The following is a 21,910-nucleotide window of genomic DNA, read 5'->3' as shown; positions in this document are numbered from 1 at the left end:
TCTCTCCCTTCCTCCCTTTCTTTCTCTCTCTTTCTTTCTTTCTCTCTCTCTTTTCTTTTCTTTCTTTCTTTCTCTCTCTCTCTCTTCTTTCTTCCTTTCTTCCTTTCTTCCTTCTTTTTCTTTCTTTCTTTCTCTCTTTCTTTCTTGCCTAACTATTCTGGCTAGGGTTTCCAATACTATGTTGATTAAGAGAGGTGAGAATGGGCATCTTCGTCTTATTCCTGATCTTGGAGGAAGAGTTTTCAGCTTTTCACCATTGAGTTTGGGGTTAACTGTGGGCTTTTCATAAATGGCCTTTATTGTGTTGAAGAATGTTCCCTATATACCTGCTTCATTGAGAGTTCTTATCACAAATGTTGAATTTTGTTAAATGCTTTTCTGCATCTATTGAGATAATCATATGATTTTTATCCCTAATTTTGTTAATATAATGTATTACAACGACTGATTTCAATATGTCAAAACATCTTTGTATCTCTGGAAAAAATAAACCCACTTACTCATGGTGTATGACCTTTTAATGTATTGTTGAATTTGGTTTGTTAATATTTTGCTGAGAATGTTTACGTCTATGTTCATCAGGGATATTGCCTGTAATTTTCTTTTCTTGTGGTGTCCTCATCTGGTCTGGTCTGGGTATCAGGTTAATGCTGGCCTCATAAAAGGAGTTTGGAAGAGTTTGTTCCTCTTCCATTTTTGGAAGAGTTTTAGAAGGATTGGTATTAATTCTTTGAATATTTGGTAGAATTCACCAGTGAAGCTGGAATTTGTTTGTTGGGACTTTTTTGATTACTGATTGAATCTCCATAGTAGCAGTCTGTCTGCTCATATTTTCTATTTTTTCATGATACAGTTTTGGTAGGTTGCATGTTTCTAGAAATTTATCCATTTCGTCTAGGTTGTCCAATTTATTGGTGTATAATTGTTCACAGTATTATCCTTGTATTTCTTTTTTTAAAAGATTTTATTTATTTATTTGAGAGTGAGTGAGCACAAGCAGGGGGAGGGGCAGAGGAAGAAGGAGACTCCCCAGTGAACAGGGAGCCTGATGTGTGGCTCAATCCCAGGATCCTGGGATCATGACCTGAGCTGAAGGCAGACGCTTAACCCACTGAGTCACTCAGGAGCCCCATGACCCTTGTATTTCTGTTGAATATCTCCTCTTTGATTTCTAATCTTATTTGAGTCCTCTTTTTTTCTTGGCGAGTCTAACTAAAGGCTTATAATTTTGTTTATCTTTTCAAATAATCAGCTTTTACTTTCATTGATCTTTTCTACATTCTTTTTAGTCTGTATTTCATTGCTTTCTTTTTTTTTGTATTTCACTTGTTTCTGCTCTAATCTTTATTTCCTTTCTTCTGATTTTGGATTCATTTGTTCTTTTTCTCATTCCCTGAGTTGTAAAGTTAGGTTTCTTACATGACGCTTTTCTTGTTTCCTGAGATAAATGTTTATTGCTATGACCTCCTCCATTGAAACTGCTTCTGCACTTTTAAGTTTTGGTGTATTTTGTTTCCATATTCATTTCACACAAGATACTTTCTACTTCTCTTTTGATTTCTTCTTTGATTTGTTCATTGTTCAGAAATCTCCATGTATTTGTGAATTTTCCAGTTTTATTCCAGTTATTGATTTCTGGTTTTATACCATTGTGGTTGGAGGAGATGCTATGATTTCAATCTTGAATTTTCTTTTTTAATAAAATTTTAAAAAAGAATTTATTTATTTGAGAGAGAGAGAGAGAGGACAAGTGGGGATAGGGGCAGAAGGAGAGAGAGAAGCAGACTCCCCAGCTGAGCAGGGAGCCTGATGCGGGGCTTGATCCCAGGACCCTGAAATCATGACCTGAGCCAAAGTCAGATGCTTAATGGACTGAGCCACTCAGGTGCCCCAATCTTGACTTTTCTAAGACCTGTTTTGTGGCCCAATGTATGGTCTATCAAAAAAAATGTTCCATGTGCACTTGAGAAGAATATGTATTCTGCTCTTGTTGGATAGAAGGTTCTGTATATGTCTGTTAGGTCTGTTTGGTAATAGTGTTGTTCAAATCTGCTCTTTTCTTTTTGCTTCTCTGTCTGGATGATTGTTGAGAGTGGGGTATTAGAGTCCCCAACTATTATTGTATTGCTGTTTATTTCTCCTTTTAGTTCTGTTAGTTTTTCTTTTATATATTTAGGTGTTCCAGTGTTGGGTAAATATTTATAATTGTTAAATCTTCTTGCTGGATTGACTCCTTTATTACTATATAATGATCTACTTTGTCTCTTTTTACCATTTTTAAAGTCTATTTTGTCTGATAGAAGTAGAGGTATTCCTCTGTTGTTGTTATTGCTAAATGCTTGAAATCTTTTTTCCATCTCTTCAATCTTAATGTGTATGTGTCTTTAAGCCTAAAATGAGTCTTCTGTAGGCAGGATATTACTGAATTTTGTTTTTTATCCATTCTGCCATTCTATGACTTTTCATCGGAGAATTTGATGTGTTTATGCTTAAAGTAATTATTTATAGGACTTGCCATTTAAAATACTGTTTTCTAGCTGTTTGTAGAGCCATTGTTTCTTATACTGCTTTTTTGTTTGTTTTTAAATGTCTTTTGGTATCAGTATGCTTAGACTTCTTTAATATGTTCTTATGTGGTTACCATGAGGTTTACATAAATTATCTTCAAAGTATTATACTGTATTTTAAACTGATACCAACTTAATTTTAATAGAATTCCTAAACTTTACACTTCTCCTCTTTCTCACATTTCAGGTTATTGATATTATAGTTTTCATATTTTATATTATGTAACTAATAATAGATTATTGTAGTTATTGGTATTTTTACTACGTATGTTTTTTAACTTTTAGAGTTGTGAATTCCATACCACTGTTAACATATTATAGAATCTAACATTGACTACATATTTACCATTAAAAGGAGTTTTATGCTTTCTTCTTTTTTTAAATTTTATTTTTAAGTAATCTCTACACCCAACTTGGGGCTTGAACCTGCAACTCCAAGATCAAGAGTTGCATGCACCACACCCTGAGCCAGCCAGGCACCCGTCTCTCTCTCTCTCTCTCTTTTTTAATGCTGTTAATTAACATCCTTTTATTTCCATTTAAAGAACTCCCCTTATCATTTTTCATAAGGCAGGTATAGTGATGATGAACTTTCTCAGCTTTTGTTTGTTCAGGAAAGTCTGTATTCCCTTGAGTGTAACTTCTTTTTTCTTCCTGCTCTCAAAATTCTTTGTCTTCGATTTTTTTTTTTTTTTAAGTAATCTCTACACCCAGCATGGGGCTCAAAGTCATGACCCCAAGATCAAGAGTTGAATGCTCTACCAACTGAGCCAGACAGGCACTCCCATGTCTTTGACTTTTGACAATTTAATTATAATGTGTCTTGGTGTTGGCCTATTCAAGGTCAAGTATTCGGGAGCCTTTGGGCCTCATGGATGTCCATTTCTCTCCCCAGGTTTGAGAAGGTTTCAGCCATTATTGCTTTAAGTCTACTTTCCCTTTCTCTTTGTCTTCTCCTTCTGGAATTCCCCTAATACAGATATTGTTTCTTTTGAATATGTCCCATAAATTCTGTAAACTCTTTTTCATTCTTTTTTCTTTTTACTCCTCTGACTGGGCAATTTCAGATGTCCTATCTTCCAGGTTATTGATTCTTCTGCATGGTCAAGTCTATTTTTGAAGCACTCTACTGAATTCTTCAGTCACTGTATTTTTCAGGTCTAGGATTTTTTTTTTTTTAATGGTTTCTATTTCTTTGTTGAACTTCTCATTTTGTTCATGTACTATTTTCCTAATTTTGTTCAGTTATTTGGGTGTTCTTGTAGTTCTCTAAACTTCAAGAGGACTATTCTTAATTCTTTGACAGTCAATACATATCCATTTCTTTAGGGTCAGCTATTGGAACTTTATTAGTTTCCTTTGGTGGTGCCATATTTACCTGATTCATTGTGAACCTCGATTCCTTACATTTGTATCTGCACATTTGAGTTAGTCTCTTCAAGACTTTAAAGATTTGCTTTGATATAGACAGTTCTTCCCTAGTCAGCCCAGTTTGGGTTTCTGGATGTGCCTGCTGGTAATGTCCTTGGGCAGGTGCGTCTTGCTTCAGGGTTAATTTCTGGGCAAGGCAACTGCCTGAGCTTTGAGGTCGGGGGTGAGGGAGTGTGCTGCTGGTTGAGAACAGTTGGAGTGGACTACTGGCTTGGTTCTTTGCCCAGTTGAGGCTATAGGATGGGCTCCATGGTTTCTCAGTTCTCTGGTCAGGCTTACTAGACTGTTGGGACTGGATACTATATTTAGCCAGAGATGGGGGTATGAATTAGCTTCTCTGCCCTGGAAGGGCAGCAGGATAGCATCTAGGTCCTTCACAGCTTGTTGTTTAGAGACTCAAATCAGGGAAAAGTTTGCACTGAGTTCCCCATCTAGACGGGGCCACTCTTTTTGTTCTGCAGATGAGGAAAGCCAGGGACTGTGCCTTCTTTTCAAGTGCCATTGTAAGAAGGGCTATGCAGCTTCCTGTGTGCTCTGGTTAGGTGCCTTGGTAGGGCAGGCTGAAGGCTGTATTCAGCAATAAGCAGGGCTATGAATTAATTTCCTTGTCCAGGTGCAGCAGAACTAGTTCCAAAGCTTGTAAGGCTCTTTGTGGTCTTGACTCAAGGTGATGCTTGCTCCAAGTTCCCTGTCTGAATAGGGCCAATGGCTTTGCTCTGTAGGCTGTCAGCTTGTGTGCCTGCCTCTCAGCTGGAGCTTGAGGAGGTATGTAACCTCCAGGCATTCCCACCAGTCCTTCTGGCCAGTCAGGGTGGGGAGTCACACTCAGTAGTGGGTGTGGCTTTGATTCAGCTCCTTTGCCTGGGTACGTGGGAGGGCCCACTCCGAGAACCTACAAAATTTTTTGAATGGGCTTTCTGCTCGGGAGTGGCCAGGAGCTATACTAAACAGTGAGTGGGGCTGTGAACTAACTCCTCTTGTATGGGCCTAGCAGGGGAAGCCGCCCTGTCTGGTACTGGTTTTGCTCTGGGGGCGATTGGCTCTGCCTTCCTGTCAGCTTGTCATTACTGGGCTATTCAGCTTCCAGGTGTTCCCACCAGCCCTTCCAGTCAGATTGGGCTGGGAGCCACACTCAGCAGTGCATGGGGTTATGGTTCAGTTCCCCTGTCTGGGCAGGGGCTCCAGGGCCAGTGAAACTCTTCATTTGCAGACCTGAATCAGGCAGATTTACACCCTGCTGAGTTCCATGGTCAGACTGCACCAACAACTTGGTTCTGCAGATGAGGTGCTGGTTGGGAGTACTATTTGGGCTCTGTGGGTAGGAACTTGGTCTGTCAAGATCCGTGTGCTGGCTGTTGAAAGCCTCTCCTTCTTTCTCTATCACAATCAGTTTCCTAGGGGTCAAGCCCTGCAGATTCTCCTATAATCAATGTGGGGCAAGACCAGAGTAGGGGCTTTCACAAAGTAACCCACAATGCTGTGTGTGTGTGTGTGTGTGTGTGTGTGTAGGGGGTGCTGGATGTCTCTTCTGGATTCCCTTCAAGGCTCAGAGGAGACCTCTTTGCATAGTATGACACTGGCCTGGGCGGGGGGCGGGACAATGTGGTCAGTGTGTAGCTGTTCCTCTTAGACTTCTATTCCAGTCTGTCCTGGTCTCTGTGTTCAGGGGCGAACTTCAGCCTCACCCCCATGTTCTAGGATTGCCTCTGTGGTGTCTTGTCCATCAGTAGTTGTTATCCTTGTGAGGGGGAGCAAAGCCAGGAACGACTTAGGTCGCCATCTTGGTCATATCACTCTGAGTTAACTTCTGAAATGTATAATTTCTATAAAAATTCCCAATCCTTCTAATAATTAAATGTGATAAATTTACTGGCAGCTGAGCCAAGAAGTTCAGGCCTGTTGTGTAACCTAATCAAGGATCTTTAATTATGAGGGTGCCATTTGTGAAGAGGAGGTGCCTCAGCTGTGGGGTGTGGGATGTTGGAGGGTTGGACAGGCATGCTCAGTCCTTCATGGGCATCTGCCCCCAGTTGAGAGTGTGCAGGAGCTTTAATGTAGCCAGTGTTCTCTTATTCTGAATTAAATTACCCATCTAACAATATTTAAATTAACCTTGAGGCTTCCTGGAGAACATAAAAGTTATTTTGAATTATTTTCACTGCCAGGATCAGCACAATTCCCTTCCCAGCTGGCTTGGTAGGTACTCAGTGATAAAGAAACCAATTTTTAAATTAATACAATTTTGTGTTTGTAAGGAAGCCATTATTTTTAATTATCGGGCATTTTCCTCAGCCTGGCTTCCCCAGTTAATAAAACTCAGCTATTTAGCATGGTTTTTATTTTTGCAGAGGGCAGACTTTGGGAAGTAGTTTCCCCTGTGGAATCTCCCCCCAGAATGTTTTGATCTCACCAAGTATACGCCTGTCACAAGGAGGCTCGTAAAAAACCCCAAGAAAAGGAAACGCTGTCGTCAAAATGGCCCTGCTGGGCCCATAACCAGTGACTCTAACTTAGCTCGAGGGGCAATGATGGGAGCTGGTGATTTGAGAAACATGAAGGAGGAAATTAACACTGGGCTGGTTCCCTCCAGGAAAAGGCATTGTAGTACAGCAGGAGAGGTTTCAGTTAGATTACAGAGGAATACTTTGCCTGTCATGTTTTGGGAAACCCCAAAAAGGTGAGTGAGGGAGGGCATGAGATTTTCCATGGCTGGAGACATTTGAAAGTTGAATTCCTGCCTCAGAAAGTTTAGGTATTCACCTACCCAGAGAGAAAGCCAGGCCTAGAGGACATCTTCATTTCCTTTGTGGGTCAGTCCTCTGGGATTTATAAAGCAGCTCTCCCCAGTTGCCATACAACAAGACTCAATGCTACATTGGGATCAGTGCTTGTGCAGACAAAACAACATGCTATAAATTTAATATTAGCTTAAATAATGCATAATTAGAAGGGTAAGCCTCTGCAAACACATTAAATAATGTATTCCCTCAGCAAACAGTATTTTTTGGATGACTTGCTGTTTTGGATGATGGTGAGGTAGAAAGGTGGAAAGACCTGAATTTGAGTTGCAGTTTTGACACTGATTAGCTTTGTCACTGCAAAGCAGTCTTTCACCTTTAATGCCTCAGTTTCCTTATCTGTAATGGCCTGTGAGCTTCTGGTGGGCAGGGACTTTATTTTTCTTAGTGTCCATATTATTTTCCAAAGTGCTTGGTACTCAGCAAACAATTGTGAATAAGGGGGTTGAATCAGACCCACTATAAGAACCATGGCAACTCTGATGATCTAAGGTTCTAACGGGGAAAACTGGAAAGAGAAAATGTGACTAGGACACCTGTGATCTCCAAATAACTAAAAGGCTTCATTCCAAAGAGCCATTAGAGTCATTCTGGGAGGCTCCCAAAACCTGGAATTAATAGAGGTTAGAGAAAGTGGATTTTCATGATGTCAACTTAAAATCCCATTCATTCATTGATTCACTAAATATTTACTGAGCACCTACTATGTGCTTGTTACTGTGATCACTCAAGATAGAGCAAGACATTTATGGTCTTTTCTCTCATTGAACTTACGGGTGTCAGAGGAGGGTAAAGACACGTGAGCCAACCATGAAAACATTACTGCTATAATGAGAGTAAACACAGGGAAGGAACTATGGGAAGGAGGCGGGACACTTAAAACTGGGCTCACAAGGACCAGAGGACATGCTGCCTCAGTGGGAGCTTGGAGGATGACTAAGACTTTACAGGGGAGGGCAAGAAAAGAGTTGGGGAGAATATTCGAGGTGGAGAAGTCAGCAAGTGAAAGCTAGAGTAGTAAGCAAAGGCTCCGCACAGGCAGAGAACTTCATTTCAGATGTTGTGGGAATATTCTAGTAGATGTGGGTGGTCTGTTGGTACAGATATGGCAGAGAAGAGAGGCACCTGGTATGTAGGCTCAGCCTGGATGACCTGAATAGGCTTGTACTTGTCACCTCTCAATCTGAACTTTCCAGAATCCGAGTATGTTGCGTATCTCCTAGCCTCTAAGAAGGAAGGTAGATAGTCTAGTCTACAGATGAATGGTCCTTTTCATCCACCAATGTGTCCATCCGGGGAGGAGTTGTATATTTCTAAGATCCTTACCAGGGTCACTAAGGGCCTGTCTCCTTGACCTTGCCCCCAGCTAGTCTGCTTCAGCCACACTAGTTCTCCTCCTGCTCAGGACATAAGCAACAGTCTCATCTGCTTCAGGGCATTTGCACATGCTAATCCACTAGCATAGGAGGCTTGCTTCCCATCCCATGCCTGGAAAATTCCTACTCTTCAGTTCTCAGATCATATGTCATTTTCTTAGAGTGGCCTAACCTGAATCAGATATTCCCTCTTACCTGCACCCTGTATTTTTCTTCGTGGCACCCAGCACAATTTCTTTATATTATTTGTTCATTTATTTGATTATTATCTGTTTCCCTTTGCTATGGCATGAGGGTCTTTCCACTTTTCCACCACACCTTCCAAAATAGCAACTCAGCCAAAAATAATACTTGCCTGGGGAATACATTGTTTAATGTGTTTGCAGAGGCTTGCCCTTCTAATTATATATTATTTAAGCCAATATTAAATTTATCACAAGTCCTGTCTGCCCAAGCACTGCTCACAATATAACACTGAGTCTTGTCTGTTTTGTTCACCATTATATACTGAGTGCCTCGTACACTGCCAACATATAGATGTTTGAAATATAAAATATTGGTGCAGAAGGAAAGCAATGGCAGGAAGGGGCTGGTAAAATTCAGGCTTTCATGGTAACTGTGAATATTAGCAGAGCTATTTGAGTGGGCTCCATGCAGAACTGAGTTTACATGTGTGTGTTTGCATGAACAGCTGCCTCCCACCTCACTTCTGTGTCACTGTCATTTGCCACAAAGGTAAAACTAACATAAGCCAATGTGTAATTGCAATGTCCTATTAATCATATGGAAGCCCCAAGAAAATTACTAACTCCCACTTTTTCTTGGGAAGGACACTAATACTAATATCATGATGGAAGATGATCTTGGAAGTGATTTTTCTTTTGTTCTGCTACCTACACATGTAGTTGTTTTTTGCTTCTGCAACCTCTATGTAAATCGTAATCAGGAGGAAACATCCTAGAGGGTGGTTGTCTGCTTCCTTTTCAGAGAGAATCATGCACTGAATCCATTTCAGGAAAGAGCAGGAGTTTTAAATCTCAGTAGAAGAGGTTGGTTTCTGTTCTCTCTTCCAAAAAATCTAGAAAAAAGACTTGCTGGTGGGGAAGGTTGGGGGTGGGGGATGATATATGAACAGAGCCTCAGGGCCAGGAGTTTGCCTTGGGCTCTGGAGGGATGGAGGATATAGAATATATCTGGGGTGTGTGTGTGGGTGTGTGTGTGTGTGTGTGTGTGTGAGAGCGAGAGAGAGAGTGAGTGATTTAACCTACTCCTTCCTTCTTTGGGTGCAGCACCCCCTTTCTTTAAGGTTTCCCCTGTTTAGGTGGTTTTACTGAGATGTCCAACATAAGATACATGCGTTCCCATGTGACCTTGTACTGGCCAATCATAGATCTGCATCTGTACCAAGTTGGTCACCTGGGATTTTTTTTTTTTTTTTTTAATGTAAGTGATGTGGGAGATCCCTTTTTCTGGGTTCACTAAGCTAAGCTGATGTCATCCTGAAGTCACCTTTGGCCAACTCTGCCTGACTCCCCCGTGTGACGAGGTCACTGGTCTACTGTGGAGAAAATTAGGCCAACTGCCAAGAGAAGTAATCCTGGGGGATGGAAGGGGACCATGAGAAAGGGAAAAAGAAAGAGGTGTCAGCCTAATGACATCATTTGGGCTTGTGGGGGCCCATTAGGCAAGACAATGAATGCCCTTTCTTATTATGCTAGTCTGAGTGGGCTTCCTGTGTTTTGCAGTGGAAAGATTCCTGACAGATACTGGGGAAATGTGTTTGTGAACTCATGCCTGCTTTGGGTGAGTTTGGGGGGAGGAATTCACACACACACATGTACCTTGTGAGGAGCAGCCTTAAAGAGGCATGGTCATCCCCTCTTCCCTGCTTACGCATTGTCTGAGTGCCTATCATATGGCACTTGTCACCAGGGATAGAGTGGTGAAGTGGTTCCTGTGCTCATGGAGCTTACAGATGCCCTGATGCAACTGTTTCATGTGTTTTTGAAAGGCCAGAGAGAACAGAGAAAGGAGAGGAGTGGAAAAGACTCTTTCAAATGAGATTCCTTGAGACGTCCTTGGGAGACATAATTATTCTCACATTGAGTTTGGGCTGGGAAGAAGGGACTAATACTCTAAATTTTGCCAAAGCATCATAAAGCTTTTGGTGGAAGGATGTGGTTCTTTGATGGTCTATCCGTCTGCCATCTTACATTTCACCAGCCTATATGGAAATGCTGCCGACACATTCCTTCCTGACTGGGTTGCTGGAAGAAGGTTTAGAATTTCACTGGGAAACTGGTCTATCCTGGTAGTTTCATTGGAATTTTTGGTTTCTTCTGAATTCTAGGGAAACTCAGCCTTGGGTCCTCACATTGCTCAACTGGCCAGACTCCTAGAAGCTTGATGGTCCCTGGGAGAGGTAAGTCGGCTTGCTTCAAGGCTCGATATTCCCTGTTGCTGCACCACAGATTCTCTGCAAATTCCCTGCTTTTCATGGAGGAGCAACATTTTTTTCCCCATTCCAAGAGGCAGGGCTGGGGCTGCCAGAATGTCACATGTCTGTCTTGGGGTTCAGTCCCTAGCCTTTCTCCTTCACAGAGCCTAGACAGCCACTTGGTTTCCCAGTCCATATGATTGTGGGGAGGGAGCTTCAAAAGGAGAGCCTGATACAGCAACCCTGCTACTTGTCAAATCCTCTTAATTGTGTGTGCTAAGGTATCTCTCAGACCCCTCCCTCCCTCTTCTTTCTCTCTTTACTGTTAGTGATTTAGTTCTTTGGATTACTGCAATTGCTTCTGGGCTGTCCCTCTCCTCCTGTCTTGTCCCCTTCTAATCTATCTTCCTCCACACCTGAGGAAGCCTGAGAAGTGTTTCTAAGACTATACATCCCAACACATCACTCTGCTAATTAAACCCTGGAAACCCTCCCCACTGTCCTCTGGATAAATGGCAGCCTAGCCACATATTCCTTTCCATGTGCTGCCTTTGGCCGACGCATTCTTTTTCTGTACCACAGTGTAACACATTCGCTTTCCCTCTGGCCCAACTGGTTAAGGTTTCCTGAAATGCTCTTCCCCTTTTTGACCTCTCTGTTGCTTCACAGGCAACACTTCTGATCACCCCTTCCCCATATCTTTGCCAGGCTAATTCCTACTGCTCTTCAGAACCGATTCCAACTCTTCTGTGAAGCTCTTCCTGATCAAGGTGGCAGAGACCCTGCTATGTGTTCACCAACTCTTTCATTTATTTTTTCCTTAGGCACTCAGAAAGACAACATCTCCTGGGCTGTCTTGCGGTTCAGCTGAAGTGATGCAGGCCATGCCGAGCTCTGCTCGCTCAGCCCCTTTGTCCTTCCAGAGCAACCTTAGAGGTCATCTGCCTACTGTGGTGGGATCGCAAGACAGCAACCGCAGTGAGTCACCATGAGGACGAGCCGCCTGCCTTATTTGCACTGGGATGTGGAAAGCTCCTGAGATTGTAGGGCTTATTTGTTATCTCTCCTGACACGACCCACTATCGCTTTCCTTGTAACATTGCCTCTGTTGCAGCTTACACCACACGATTCACATTGTCTTCTCCATGCTGGCAAGCATTTAGTTTTCTTTCTCTCTCTCTAGTCTACTCACTCCATAGTGCTTGGCATAGAGTTGGCACTTAGCAAACACGTTTTTTAAAAAACAAGTATAATATTGGTTTAATTTGCAGCCCAAATACAGAGGAGACTTAAATCCAAGAGAAAATTAAAAAAAAAAAAAAAAACAAGTTAGTTATACACAGGAAAATGATGACAGTTGTAAAATGTAGCATTCCCCTAAGGAATGAATGGAAAACTTCACGGCCCCATTTGACAATGGAAGTCAAGACAGAGGGAGAAGAAATGTCAGCACTGGAGTTGAGGAGAGAAGAGCCTGCTTGCCTTGTGTGGACCCACAGGTACCCATGGTTTAGGGGCTGCAAACTTCCCTGCCCTGCGCTCACAAAGAACCTGACTAAAAGGACACTCCCCGGTTCTCTTCATCCACAGCACGCTCCACCTTTCTTTTACCTTCTTCCAATTGCTCCCCTGCAATTTCCAGGAGTTGCTTTTATTTCATTCACTAAACAATTTATGAATTGAATTAAAATAAATGAGATGCAAATAAATTCCAGGCTTTCTCCCTCATTTTCAAATTACATTTTCAGTCCACTCAACCTGTTATAATCTCATAGTGATTTTCATTTAAGAGAGCTAAATGGATATGTGATTATTGTTACAGGAACTAACACCAGACAATTAAATGTTGAGGTGTTGATAGATAAAGCTGTGTTTTGATTTGCATAAACATGATGCCAGCAAATCTAACCCTGGCAGAAATTCAGTTATAAGACTTGCGTGCCTAACTTCTGCTAATTACCACAAGTATCATTATTAAGATTTTTAATATTCAGAGTTGGGATTATAGCCATTTTATTTTAGGGCCACATTTATCTTTATTTTGAAAACTAGTCAAAATGCATAACTGATTTTTCAGAGAAAAAGCACGATTACTACTTATAATCAAGTTCTATAGTGCAGCATATCAAAAATCAATTATACAACCCTGAAATCCAGTCATTAAGGATTTAGCTACTAATCTCATTTCATTTTTGTCTTTAGGAAGATACTGCCGTTTGCAACTTTGCAGATACCAGCACAGGAAGAAAAACATGGGAGACTGCTGATAACCTAATGTGAGGAATGAAGCTCCAACTAGACAAAGGCAGAATCTTACTATGGAGTGGGCTGGCCCTGCCGGGAGGTAGCCTAGCCTGGGTGGATTTCAACCCAATAACAGGCCAAAGTTATTACCCAAGTGTGATTCCAAAGTAGTGGTTAAACCCTGCCGTGCTCCATTTACTCTCATCCCAACACTCATCTTAATCTGCAGTTACTTTAGTTACTTACTAGTGTACTATCTGTCCCTCTTGTCCCTTTCCCCACCCCTGACGGTAAGCTGCAGGAAGGTAGGGATTTTGCTTGGGGTGCCATATAGATCTCCAGTGCTGGCTTGTAGTAGGTGTTCAGTAAATATGTGCTGAATTTGATGAGGATTGGGATCCCTATGATTCTCTGCTGTGGGGGAAGGGGTTAGCATGATGTTAAGAATCAGTCCCTCCTAGTACCAGATAAGTGACTAGGGCAGGACCCAGATTATCTGGATGACTGTGAATTTAATCCAGAAGCTGTGGGGCTTGGTGGTTAAGGATATTGGCAAGTGAGCCAGAAACAAAGATGGAACTGGGACTGTGTCCTGGCTGTGCCATTTTCTAGCCATGGTGCCTTTGGACAGGTTATGTAGCTTCCCAGAACCTGTGTTTCCTCATCTGAAAAACAGAGGTAAGTATCCCTATGGGGCTGTTGAAAATAAGTAAAGCATTTAACATAGAACTTGTATCATGAAAGTTCTCAATGAGTGTTGTGTGTTAGTTTTTTGTGGATAAGCTGCCTAGTCTGGGGAAGGTACGGTTGGTTAAAACTTTCTGCCATGGTTTGCTTGTGATTTCCTCTTGGGAAGCCTTCCCTGATCACCTTAGGCTGGGTGATATCTCCTCCTCTGTGATTCCATCCAGGCCCTGATGCTCTGCTCATTTAACCCACTGGATTATCCTGCATCTATATATTCTACTGGACTGTTAACTCCTTGAGGGTAAAGAGTACATTATAAAATTATCGTTCTTCCAGTATTCATCACATTACTCAGCACACAGTAGACACCAAGTTTTTGTCGAATTGGCCAAAGAGTGAAAGTCGAGGGAGAAGATGGCAAGTGTGACAAGAAGACTGAAGCTATCCCAAGCTAGAGCATAAGGTAAATCCCCACCTCGTTCTCTCCTAGGAAACTGACACTTTTTTTCCCAAAGGGATATGGCTTCTATCTTCTGAGAGAAAGACTTGTCTTTCCCATGGAAGAAAGGAGTAATGGAGGCTTGGGACCTGGGAAATTTCCTCAGCTCCTGAGGAAAGTGTGTATCCCCTACCACTTAGAGGCAACAGATGGGGTGGAACCACTTACCCGGAGCTTCCTGCCAAAGATAGTGACTTTGCCTTTAATCTGTTCCTTTCTTAGGCGCCACTCAATGGAGTTGAGGCCATTCTCCATGGGCAGGGAGATGTTGCAACGCCCAATGGTGGGGGTGATGGTGCCCGCTAGGACGTGGGGCTCGCTGTGGAAGCTGACACCCATCCCATTGGCATACATCACCCTCAGGGTACCGTTATTACAGAGCTGGTAGCTGTTCCGCACTTGATCTGGAGAAATGTAAGTGGGGGTGGGGATAGGGAAAGAAATTATCCACTCTGTTAGTCATAAGAGAACAGAACCCCTATTTTTACAGGTTTCCATGGTACTTTGCAGCTGTCAGTCTAAGGCTGCCTTCAATTAGCACACATACAATGTTAAGGTGAGTAGCGGAGATGCTACTGATCCGTGGAAAGAAAAACATTATTAATATGTGGCACTCCAGAAATAATTATGCTGTGATATTTTTCTTCTACTCACTGAAGACTATTAATAGTACCTTTAAAGATGTCTATTGCCTACACAATTTGTGTCAATCAAATCCCTAATCTTTAACATATATATTTTATCTTAAATGGGAAAAAAAAGACTATTTTTTTTCCCTTTTGCCTACCATCTAACCTGGAAGTTGATGGTCTAGCTACAGATCAGATCAAGAGAAAAAGCAACCTTCCTGCCCTTCATGCTTCTGCTGCTGACTCCACCATGATGCCACCTCTACTCAAGAGAACTCTGAAGAGATTCAAACAGCATAAGGTAGACTGAGCTAGTGGGTGCTGATAACATGCATTTATCTTCCCAAAGGAAATCTACACTAGTCAATCAGACTTGTGACCTTTTTCCTTATCGAAAAGTTCCAGGAAGGAAATGTGTCTGAAACTCCTTTTACAGATATATTGCTTCCTGATTATTTGGGCAAAGGAGTCCACTTGGCTGGCTTCTGAGACGCTGGCTTTTGGGATAGTGAGCAAATGTGTATCTGTCACTCCTGAAACTGTAGCCATCATGCAGAAAGACAGAATCTACATCATTAATCATTTGGCAGAGCAGAAATAGAGTCATTGAAACAGGCTCTGTCGTGGGATAATAGTCCAGAAATGTCACCATTTATCTACTGAGAGGACACTTGTATCCTCTGACAATGGGCTAGCCCACTGACATTAAAGAAAAATTAATCTGCACAATTCCTTTTCTTGCCAGCTCCTGTGCTTGTCCTGGACTGTGTGTCATGTCAAACAGCACTAGTAACTATGGGGTGGTCAGAAACCTTTGAGATCCCGGTCTTGGCAAGAGATTGCTAAAGGGCTCTGATTCCAGGACAATCAATTCAACAAACAAGTGCTTGGAAGAAGAATCAGAATGGGGTCAAAAAGGGAAGAGATGAACCCAAAATGATAAAGAGCCTTGGAGAAGGTACCTATATGTGTTGGGTTGGTGGGGAGTGCTGATGATGGAGAGGTAAGAGTGAGTGGGGATGACAACTGACATTTTCAGATAAGTATGTAGACATTCCCAAAGCTCTAGACATTTCATTTAGTATAGATGACATTCTCCTGAATCTGATTAAGTCATTTTCTACAAGACTGACCTCTTGTAGAATTTGTTTGCTGTGGACACTTGACTAAAATAACAAGCTAATGGGTATTCCCAGTCTCTGGAAGTCCTCCCAGGCTTGGCTGGGGTCCATGGGTGAGTTTAGTGGGCAGGGGGCTTACCTTGTACCACTGTGTAGGAGGCCTCCACTGAAGACAGATTGGTAATGACGGTGACATCATCATCACGGTTGGAGTTCTCAATGTCAATGGTGATGGATTTCTCCATTTCCCGGTGCAGACTGGTCACCACCCCCGTGGGGCGTGTCACATTGGTCAGGCGGCCCTCGTGGTCATAGCTGGAGGACAGACACACAGGTTTGGAAGCACAGTTACTGGAGCCGAAGACTTTCCCACCACTCAGAACCACACAAGGGCCAGAGAGACTGGAAGATGGAGTGGCTGGGTAGTGTATCACACTGAAGCTCCTTGTCACAATCAGCAAGACCTGGCATTGGAGACCATCTATGTCCTTGCTCTTCCATACTCCTATAACCTCATCCCACTTGCCACTTCATAGTCTTGGACAGTCAGCCTGGGCCAAATGCCACCTCCATGCCTTGGCTCAAGCATAGCAGGTCTGACCGCCTATACCCCTTTCTCTGGCTGTATAGCCCCAAACCAACCACAGCACCCCAAGCAGCCTTCTTAGACTGTTTTCCCACTGACTCACTTGACCTTAGCACCCAAGTTTAGGTATACCAGTGATCAGTTCTGTTGCTAGAAAGTTGCCTGAGATTGGGCCCTTCTCCTTTATGTACATCATCTTTTCTCTTAAACTGTGGAGTTATTTTTTCCATCTCCTTTAGCAAAAAGCCTTGCTGTTCCACTTGGTAGAATATTTGCCCACATTGTAATCAGAAAGCTTGGGCCCTCCATAGGCCCTAGGAAAGAGACTTGAGCTTCCCCAGATGAGATGTTACTAGAGAGGGAAGGAAGGGGGAGCAAAGAAAGTAGTTTACTTGGCCTCTAGGTGTGTCCCTCTGGATTGGGGACAAAGTTGGTGGGTTCTGAGTGATGGAGACTGGAGCTTGTACAGCATGTGGGACAGCCAGTGAACAGAACAGAACCATGGTGGCTTATTTAACTTTGTCACGTAGGACAAAAAAAAAAGCAAATATGGGGGCTCCTGGGTGGCTCAGTTGTTGGACGTCTGCCTTCGGCTCAGGTCATGATCCCAGGACCCTGGGATCGAGCCCTGCATTGGGCTCCCTGCTCCACGGGAAGCCTGCTTCTCCCTCTCCCCCTGCTTGTGTTCCCTCTCTGTCAAATAAATAAATAAAATGTTAAAAAAAAAAAAAAAAAGCAAATATGGATGGTTCTTGGCAAATGGTTTCAGAATAAAGGAATGCAGACCTGGTGAGTGACTTGAGAAAACGTGATAAGAAATTTTGCTTCTGGGGATGTTTGAAAGCTGAGAACAGAACATTAAGCTGGATGGCCAGTTGGACAAAGGGGGTGGGGAGGGGAGAACTTCAAGCTGGGAGCCCAGCTTTTGGCTCTACCCTCATCATTTGCCCACAGCACTAGGCAATGGGTGGTGCAGATACTACATTATAGTGGTTACACCATCAGGGCTTTCCAGGTAAAACACGGATGGGACTCAGGCTCTCCCTGTCAAAGGGACTCTCTTTTGTCCTCTTCTCTGTTAAAGAAACTGCCTCTCAGACAGGTGTCCAAAGATGTTATTTACTAATAGTGACAAATTAGAATAACCTAAATGGTCATTCATCAGAGATTTGTTAAATAAGGATGTATCCATAAAGTAGAAACCTCTAAAGCCATCAAAATTGATGACAGTGATTTCTATCAGAGTGAAAAAAATGTACATATTGAGTGGAAAGAGTAGAGCACAGGAATATATTCCCCTGATAGTATACAGGGGTGAAAAATGAGTATATGTAGAAGAAAGTCTCTCAAAATATAGACATCTCAACATTAACGATAGTTTTTCTGCATATGTTTGTATGTTCCCATATTTTAGGAATTATTTCTAACCAATATGCCTGACTTTCATGTCTTATGATTAGAAACAAAAGGTATTTAAATTAAATAGAGAATAAAAAGACAAAAGATCAATGAGACTAAGAGCTGGTTTTTTTAAAAGATAAAATTGACAACCCTTAGCTAGACTCACCAAGAAAAAAAGATGAGAGGGCTCGAATAAAATCAGAAACGAAAGAAGAGATGTTACCACTGATAACACAGATATACAAAGGATCATAAGAGATTACTACTAAGGAGTTTCAATCAGTAATCAAAAGCGTTCCAACAAACAAAACTACAGGGCCAGATGGCTTCACTGGTGAATGCTACCAAACATTTGAAGACTTATTAATAGCAATCCTTCTCAAACTCTTCCAAAAAAAGAAGAGGAGGGAACTATTCCAAACTCATTTTCTGAGGCCAGCATTACTCTGCTACCAAAACAAGACAAGGACAACAAACGAAAAGAAAATTACAGACCAATATCTCCGATGAATATAGATGCAAAAATACTCAAATCGTATTCATATTTAAATTACATGTAGAAAATCATATTCAACAGTACCTTGAAAGTGGGATTTATTCCAGGGATGCAAGGATGGTTCAAAAGATGCAGAAAAAGCATCTGACAAAATTCAACATCCATTAATGATAAAATCTCTCAACAAAGTGGGTATAGAGGGAATGTACCTCAACATAATAGAGGCCATATATGACAGATCCACAACTAACATCATACCCACTAGTGAAAAACTGAAAGCTTTTCCTCTAATATCAGGAAAAAGAACAATTAAACAAGAAAAAGAAGTGCATCCAAATTAGAGAGAAGTAAAACTGTAACTGTTTGCAGATGGTGTGATATTACATATAGAAACAGAACCAATAAATTCAGTAAAGTTGCAGGATACAAAAATCAACATATAAAAATCTGTTGTGTTTCTATACACTAATAACAAACTAGCAGAAAGACAAACAATCCCATTTATGATTGCATCAAAAAGAATAAAAAAACCTAGTAAGAAATTTAACCAAGGAGGTAAAAGACCTCTTATACTGAAAGCTATAAGACATTGATGAAAGAAATTCCACGTTCATGGACTGGAGGAATCACAATGTCCACACAATTCAATGCAATCCCTAACAAAATTCCAATGGCATTATTCACAGAAACAGAACAAATAGTCCTAAAATCTGTATGGAACCAGAGAAGACTCCTAATGGCCAAAGCAATATTGAGAAAGATGAACAAAGCTGGAGGCATCATGCTTCCTGATTTCAAACTATATTACAAAGCTATAGTAATCAAAACAGTATGGGATGGGCGTAAAAACAGACATACAGGTCAATAGAGCAGGATAGGGAGCCCAGATATAATAGGGAGCCCACACACGTATGCTCATTTAATTTACCGCAAAGGGGTCTAGAATATACAACAGAGAAAGGACAGTCTCTTCAATAAATGGTGTTGGGAAAACAGGACAGCCACATGGAAAACAATGAAACTGGACCGTTACATAAAAATATACTCAAAATGATAAAAACCTTGAAGACCTGAAACCATAAAACTAGAAGAAAACCTAGGTGGTAAGCTCCTTGACATAAGTCTTGGCAATTTTTTGATTTGACCCCAAAAGCAAAGGCAACAAAAGCAAAAATAGAGTGGGATTGCATCAAACTAAAAAGCTTCTGAACAGCCAAGGAAACCATCAACAGAATGAAAAGGCAACTTACTGAATGGGAGAAAATTTGTGCAAATCATATATCTGATAAAGGGTTAATATAAAAAAACCTTATACAATTCAAGAGTATAAAAGCAAACAACCCGGTTAAAAAATATACAGAGGATCTGAATAGACCCTTTTCCAAAGAAGACACACAAACGGCCAATGGGTACATGGAAAGGTGCTCAACACCACTAATCAATGGGAAATGCAAATCAAAACCATAATGAGGTATTACCTCACACCTATCAGAATGTCTGTTATCAAAACCATAAGAAATAAGTGTTGGCAAGGATGTGGAAAAAAGGAAACCCTTGCACACTGTTGGTGGGGATGTAAATTGATATAAACACTATGGAACACAGTATGGACTTTCCTCCTAAAATTAAAAATAAAACTACCACATTATCTGGCAATTCCACTTTAGGTATCCATCCAAAGAAAATGAAAACACAAACTCAAAAAGATATCTGCATCCCATGTCCACTGCAGCATTCTTTACAATAGTCCAGATATGGAAACAACCTAAATGTCCAATGGAATATTACTTGACCATAAAAAGAATGAAATCTTGCAACTTGTGACAAAATGGATGGACCTTGAAGGCATTATGCTAAGTGAAATAAGTTAGAAACAAATACCGTATGATCTTATATGTGGAATCTTGAAAAAATAACCTGAGCTCATAGACACAGAGAACATCTTGGTGGTTACCTGAAATGGGAGATAGGTAAAAATGGGGAAAGGGGGTCAAAAGGTACAAATTTCCAGGTGTAAATAAGTCATGGGGATGTAATGTACAGTATGGGGATAGGTAATAATACTTTACTGCATATTTGAAAGCTGCTAAGAGAATAAATCCTAAAAGTTCTCATCACAAGAAGAACATTTTTGGGATCTCTGTATAATGATGGATGTTGACTAGACTTAGAGTGGTGATCATTTCACAATACATACAAATATCAAATCATTATGTTGTACAGTTGAAACATATCAATTTTAACTCAATATAAATAGGTAAGAAAATATGGATGGGACAGAGGAGATTATGCTAAGTGAAATAAGTCAAGCAGAGGAAGTCAATTATCATACGGTTTCACTTATTTGTGGAACATAAGGAATAGCATGGAGGACGTTAGGAGAAGGAAGGGAAAAATGAAGGAGGGGAAATCGGAGGGGGAGATGAACCATGAGAGACTATGGACTCCGAGAAACAAACTGAGGGTTTTAGAGGGGAGAGGGGTGAGGGGATGGGTTAGCCCGGTGATGGGTATTAAGGAGGGCACGTACTGCATGGAGCACTGGGTGTTATACGAAAACAATGAATCGTGGAACACTACATCAGAAAACTAATGATGTAATGTATGGTGACTAACATAACATAATAAAAAAAAAAAAAAAAGGAAAACACTTCTAAGTGTTTGCGTGTGGGGCGCCTAAGGGAGTACTCGGTACCAGACAATATCCTCAACTCCTGCAGCCAAGCAGGGACTGTATGAGGAGTTCCATGACCTGGGATCCAGGCAAAGATTTAATTCCAACGCACCTGGACACGTATGATGGTTCCAGGTGCTGTGCTTCCTTATGAGAACCGTAGTAGAAACTGGAGATTCTACTTTTGGGGAACAGAGGATTGGGGTTGAGGCCAGGATCTCAGGGGCCATGGGAAGAAAAACAGGTTATGTTCTCTTTAACTGTCAAAGAAGAGTGAGTTTCCTACAGCTGTACTTACTTGCCCGTGGAGTGAGTATCTTCAGATTCAGGTCTCTTTGCAAATAAGTCTACACATAGTTGCAAGGAGCTATGAGTTCCAGTAATGGGATCTTAAGGCCACTCAGTGGAACCACTGCAGCTTTGGCCCGTGTGGGGCTAAAGGGGCGCTTTTGACTCATTTATTCAGCAAGTATTTACTGAGTGCCTACTGCATGCCAGTCATTGTTCAAGGCACTGGGGACAGGACTAAGAACAAAATGGATGAAAATCCCTGCCTCCATGATGTACACATGATGGACAGGGCAAAAATAAACCATGATTTAAAATATAGAGTATGTCAGATGGTAACAAGTGGTAAGGATTAAAATAAAGGAGGGAGAGAGAGAGAGTGCACATGCATAGGGGTGGTTGTAATTTTAAGTAAAGTCCTGGGCCTTTCAGGGACACAGGCTGTTCTTCCCCAGCTGACCGTGTGTAAAAGTACTACAAAGCAAAAGGAATTCACCATCTTTTTAGGAGCAAGAAGAAAACCTAACACATTTGAACTCCTACAATTGAGAATTTGTGACAATTGGATTTATCCACATTATCAAAAAGCAGCTCTTCAAGAGAGAAAACAATCACGCAGTTTCCATGTAACTTGTGAACTTCTTCTTTTTTTTTTTTTAAAGCATCCTGCCCATAT

General features: G+C 41.5%; 1 protein-coding gene across 15 annotated transcripts in view; it reads right to left on the bottom strand.

The window, feature by feature from the left end:
- TENM2 (teneurin transmembrane protein 2) overlaps nucleotides 1–21,910 on the bottom strand; it is a 1,203,413-nt gene that overhangs the window by 33,498 nt on the left and 1,148,005 nt on the right. For all 15 annotated transcript variants that reach the window (XM_032403433.1, XM_032403432.1, XM_032403428.1 and 12 more), the window contains 2 exons: nucleotides 15,929–16,104; nucleotides 14,208–14,443 (listed from right to left, as the gene is read on the bottom strand). In XM_032403433.1, the coding sequence (XP_032259324.1) occupies nucleotides 14,208–14,443; nucleotides 15,929–16,104 (412 nt within the window). The remainder of the gene's footprint in view (nucleotides 1–14,207; nucleotides 14,444–15,928; nucleotides 16,105–21,910) is intronic.

The sequence above is a fragment of the Phoca vitulina genome, unplaced genomic scaffold, assembly GCF_004348235.1.
Source record: "Phoca vitulina isolate PV1807 unplaced genomic scaffold, GSC_HSeal_1.0 scaffold6, whole genome shotgun sequence".
Taxonomy (NCBI): domain Eukaryota; kingdom Metazoa; phylum Chordata; class Mammalia; order Carnivora; family Phocidae; genus Phoca; species Phoca vitulina.
The sequence above is the reverse complement of the archived record's forward strand: the minus strand, read 5'-3'. Positions and strand labels throughout refer to the sequence as shown.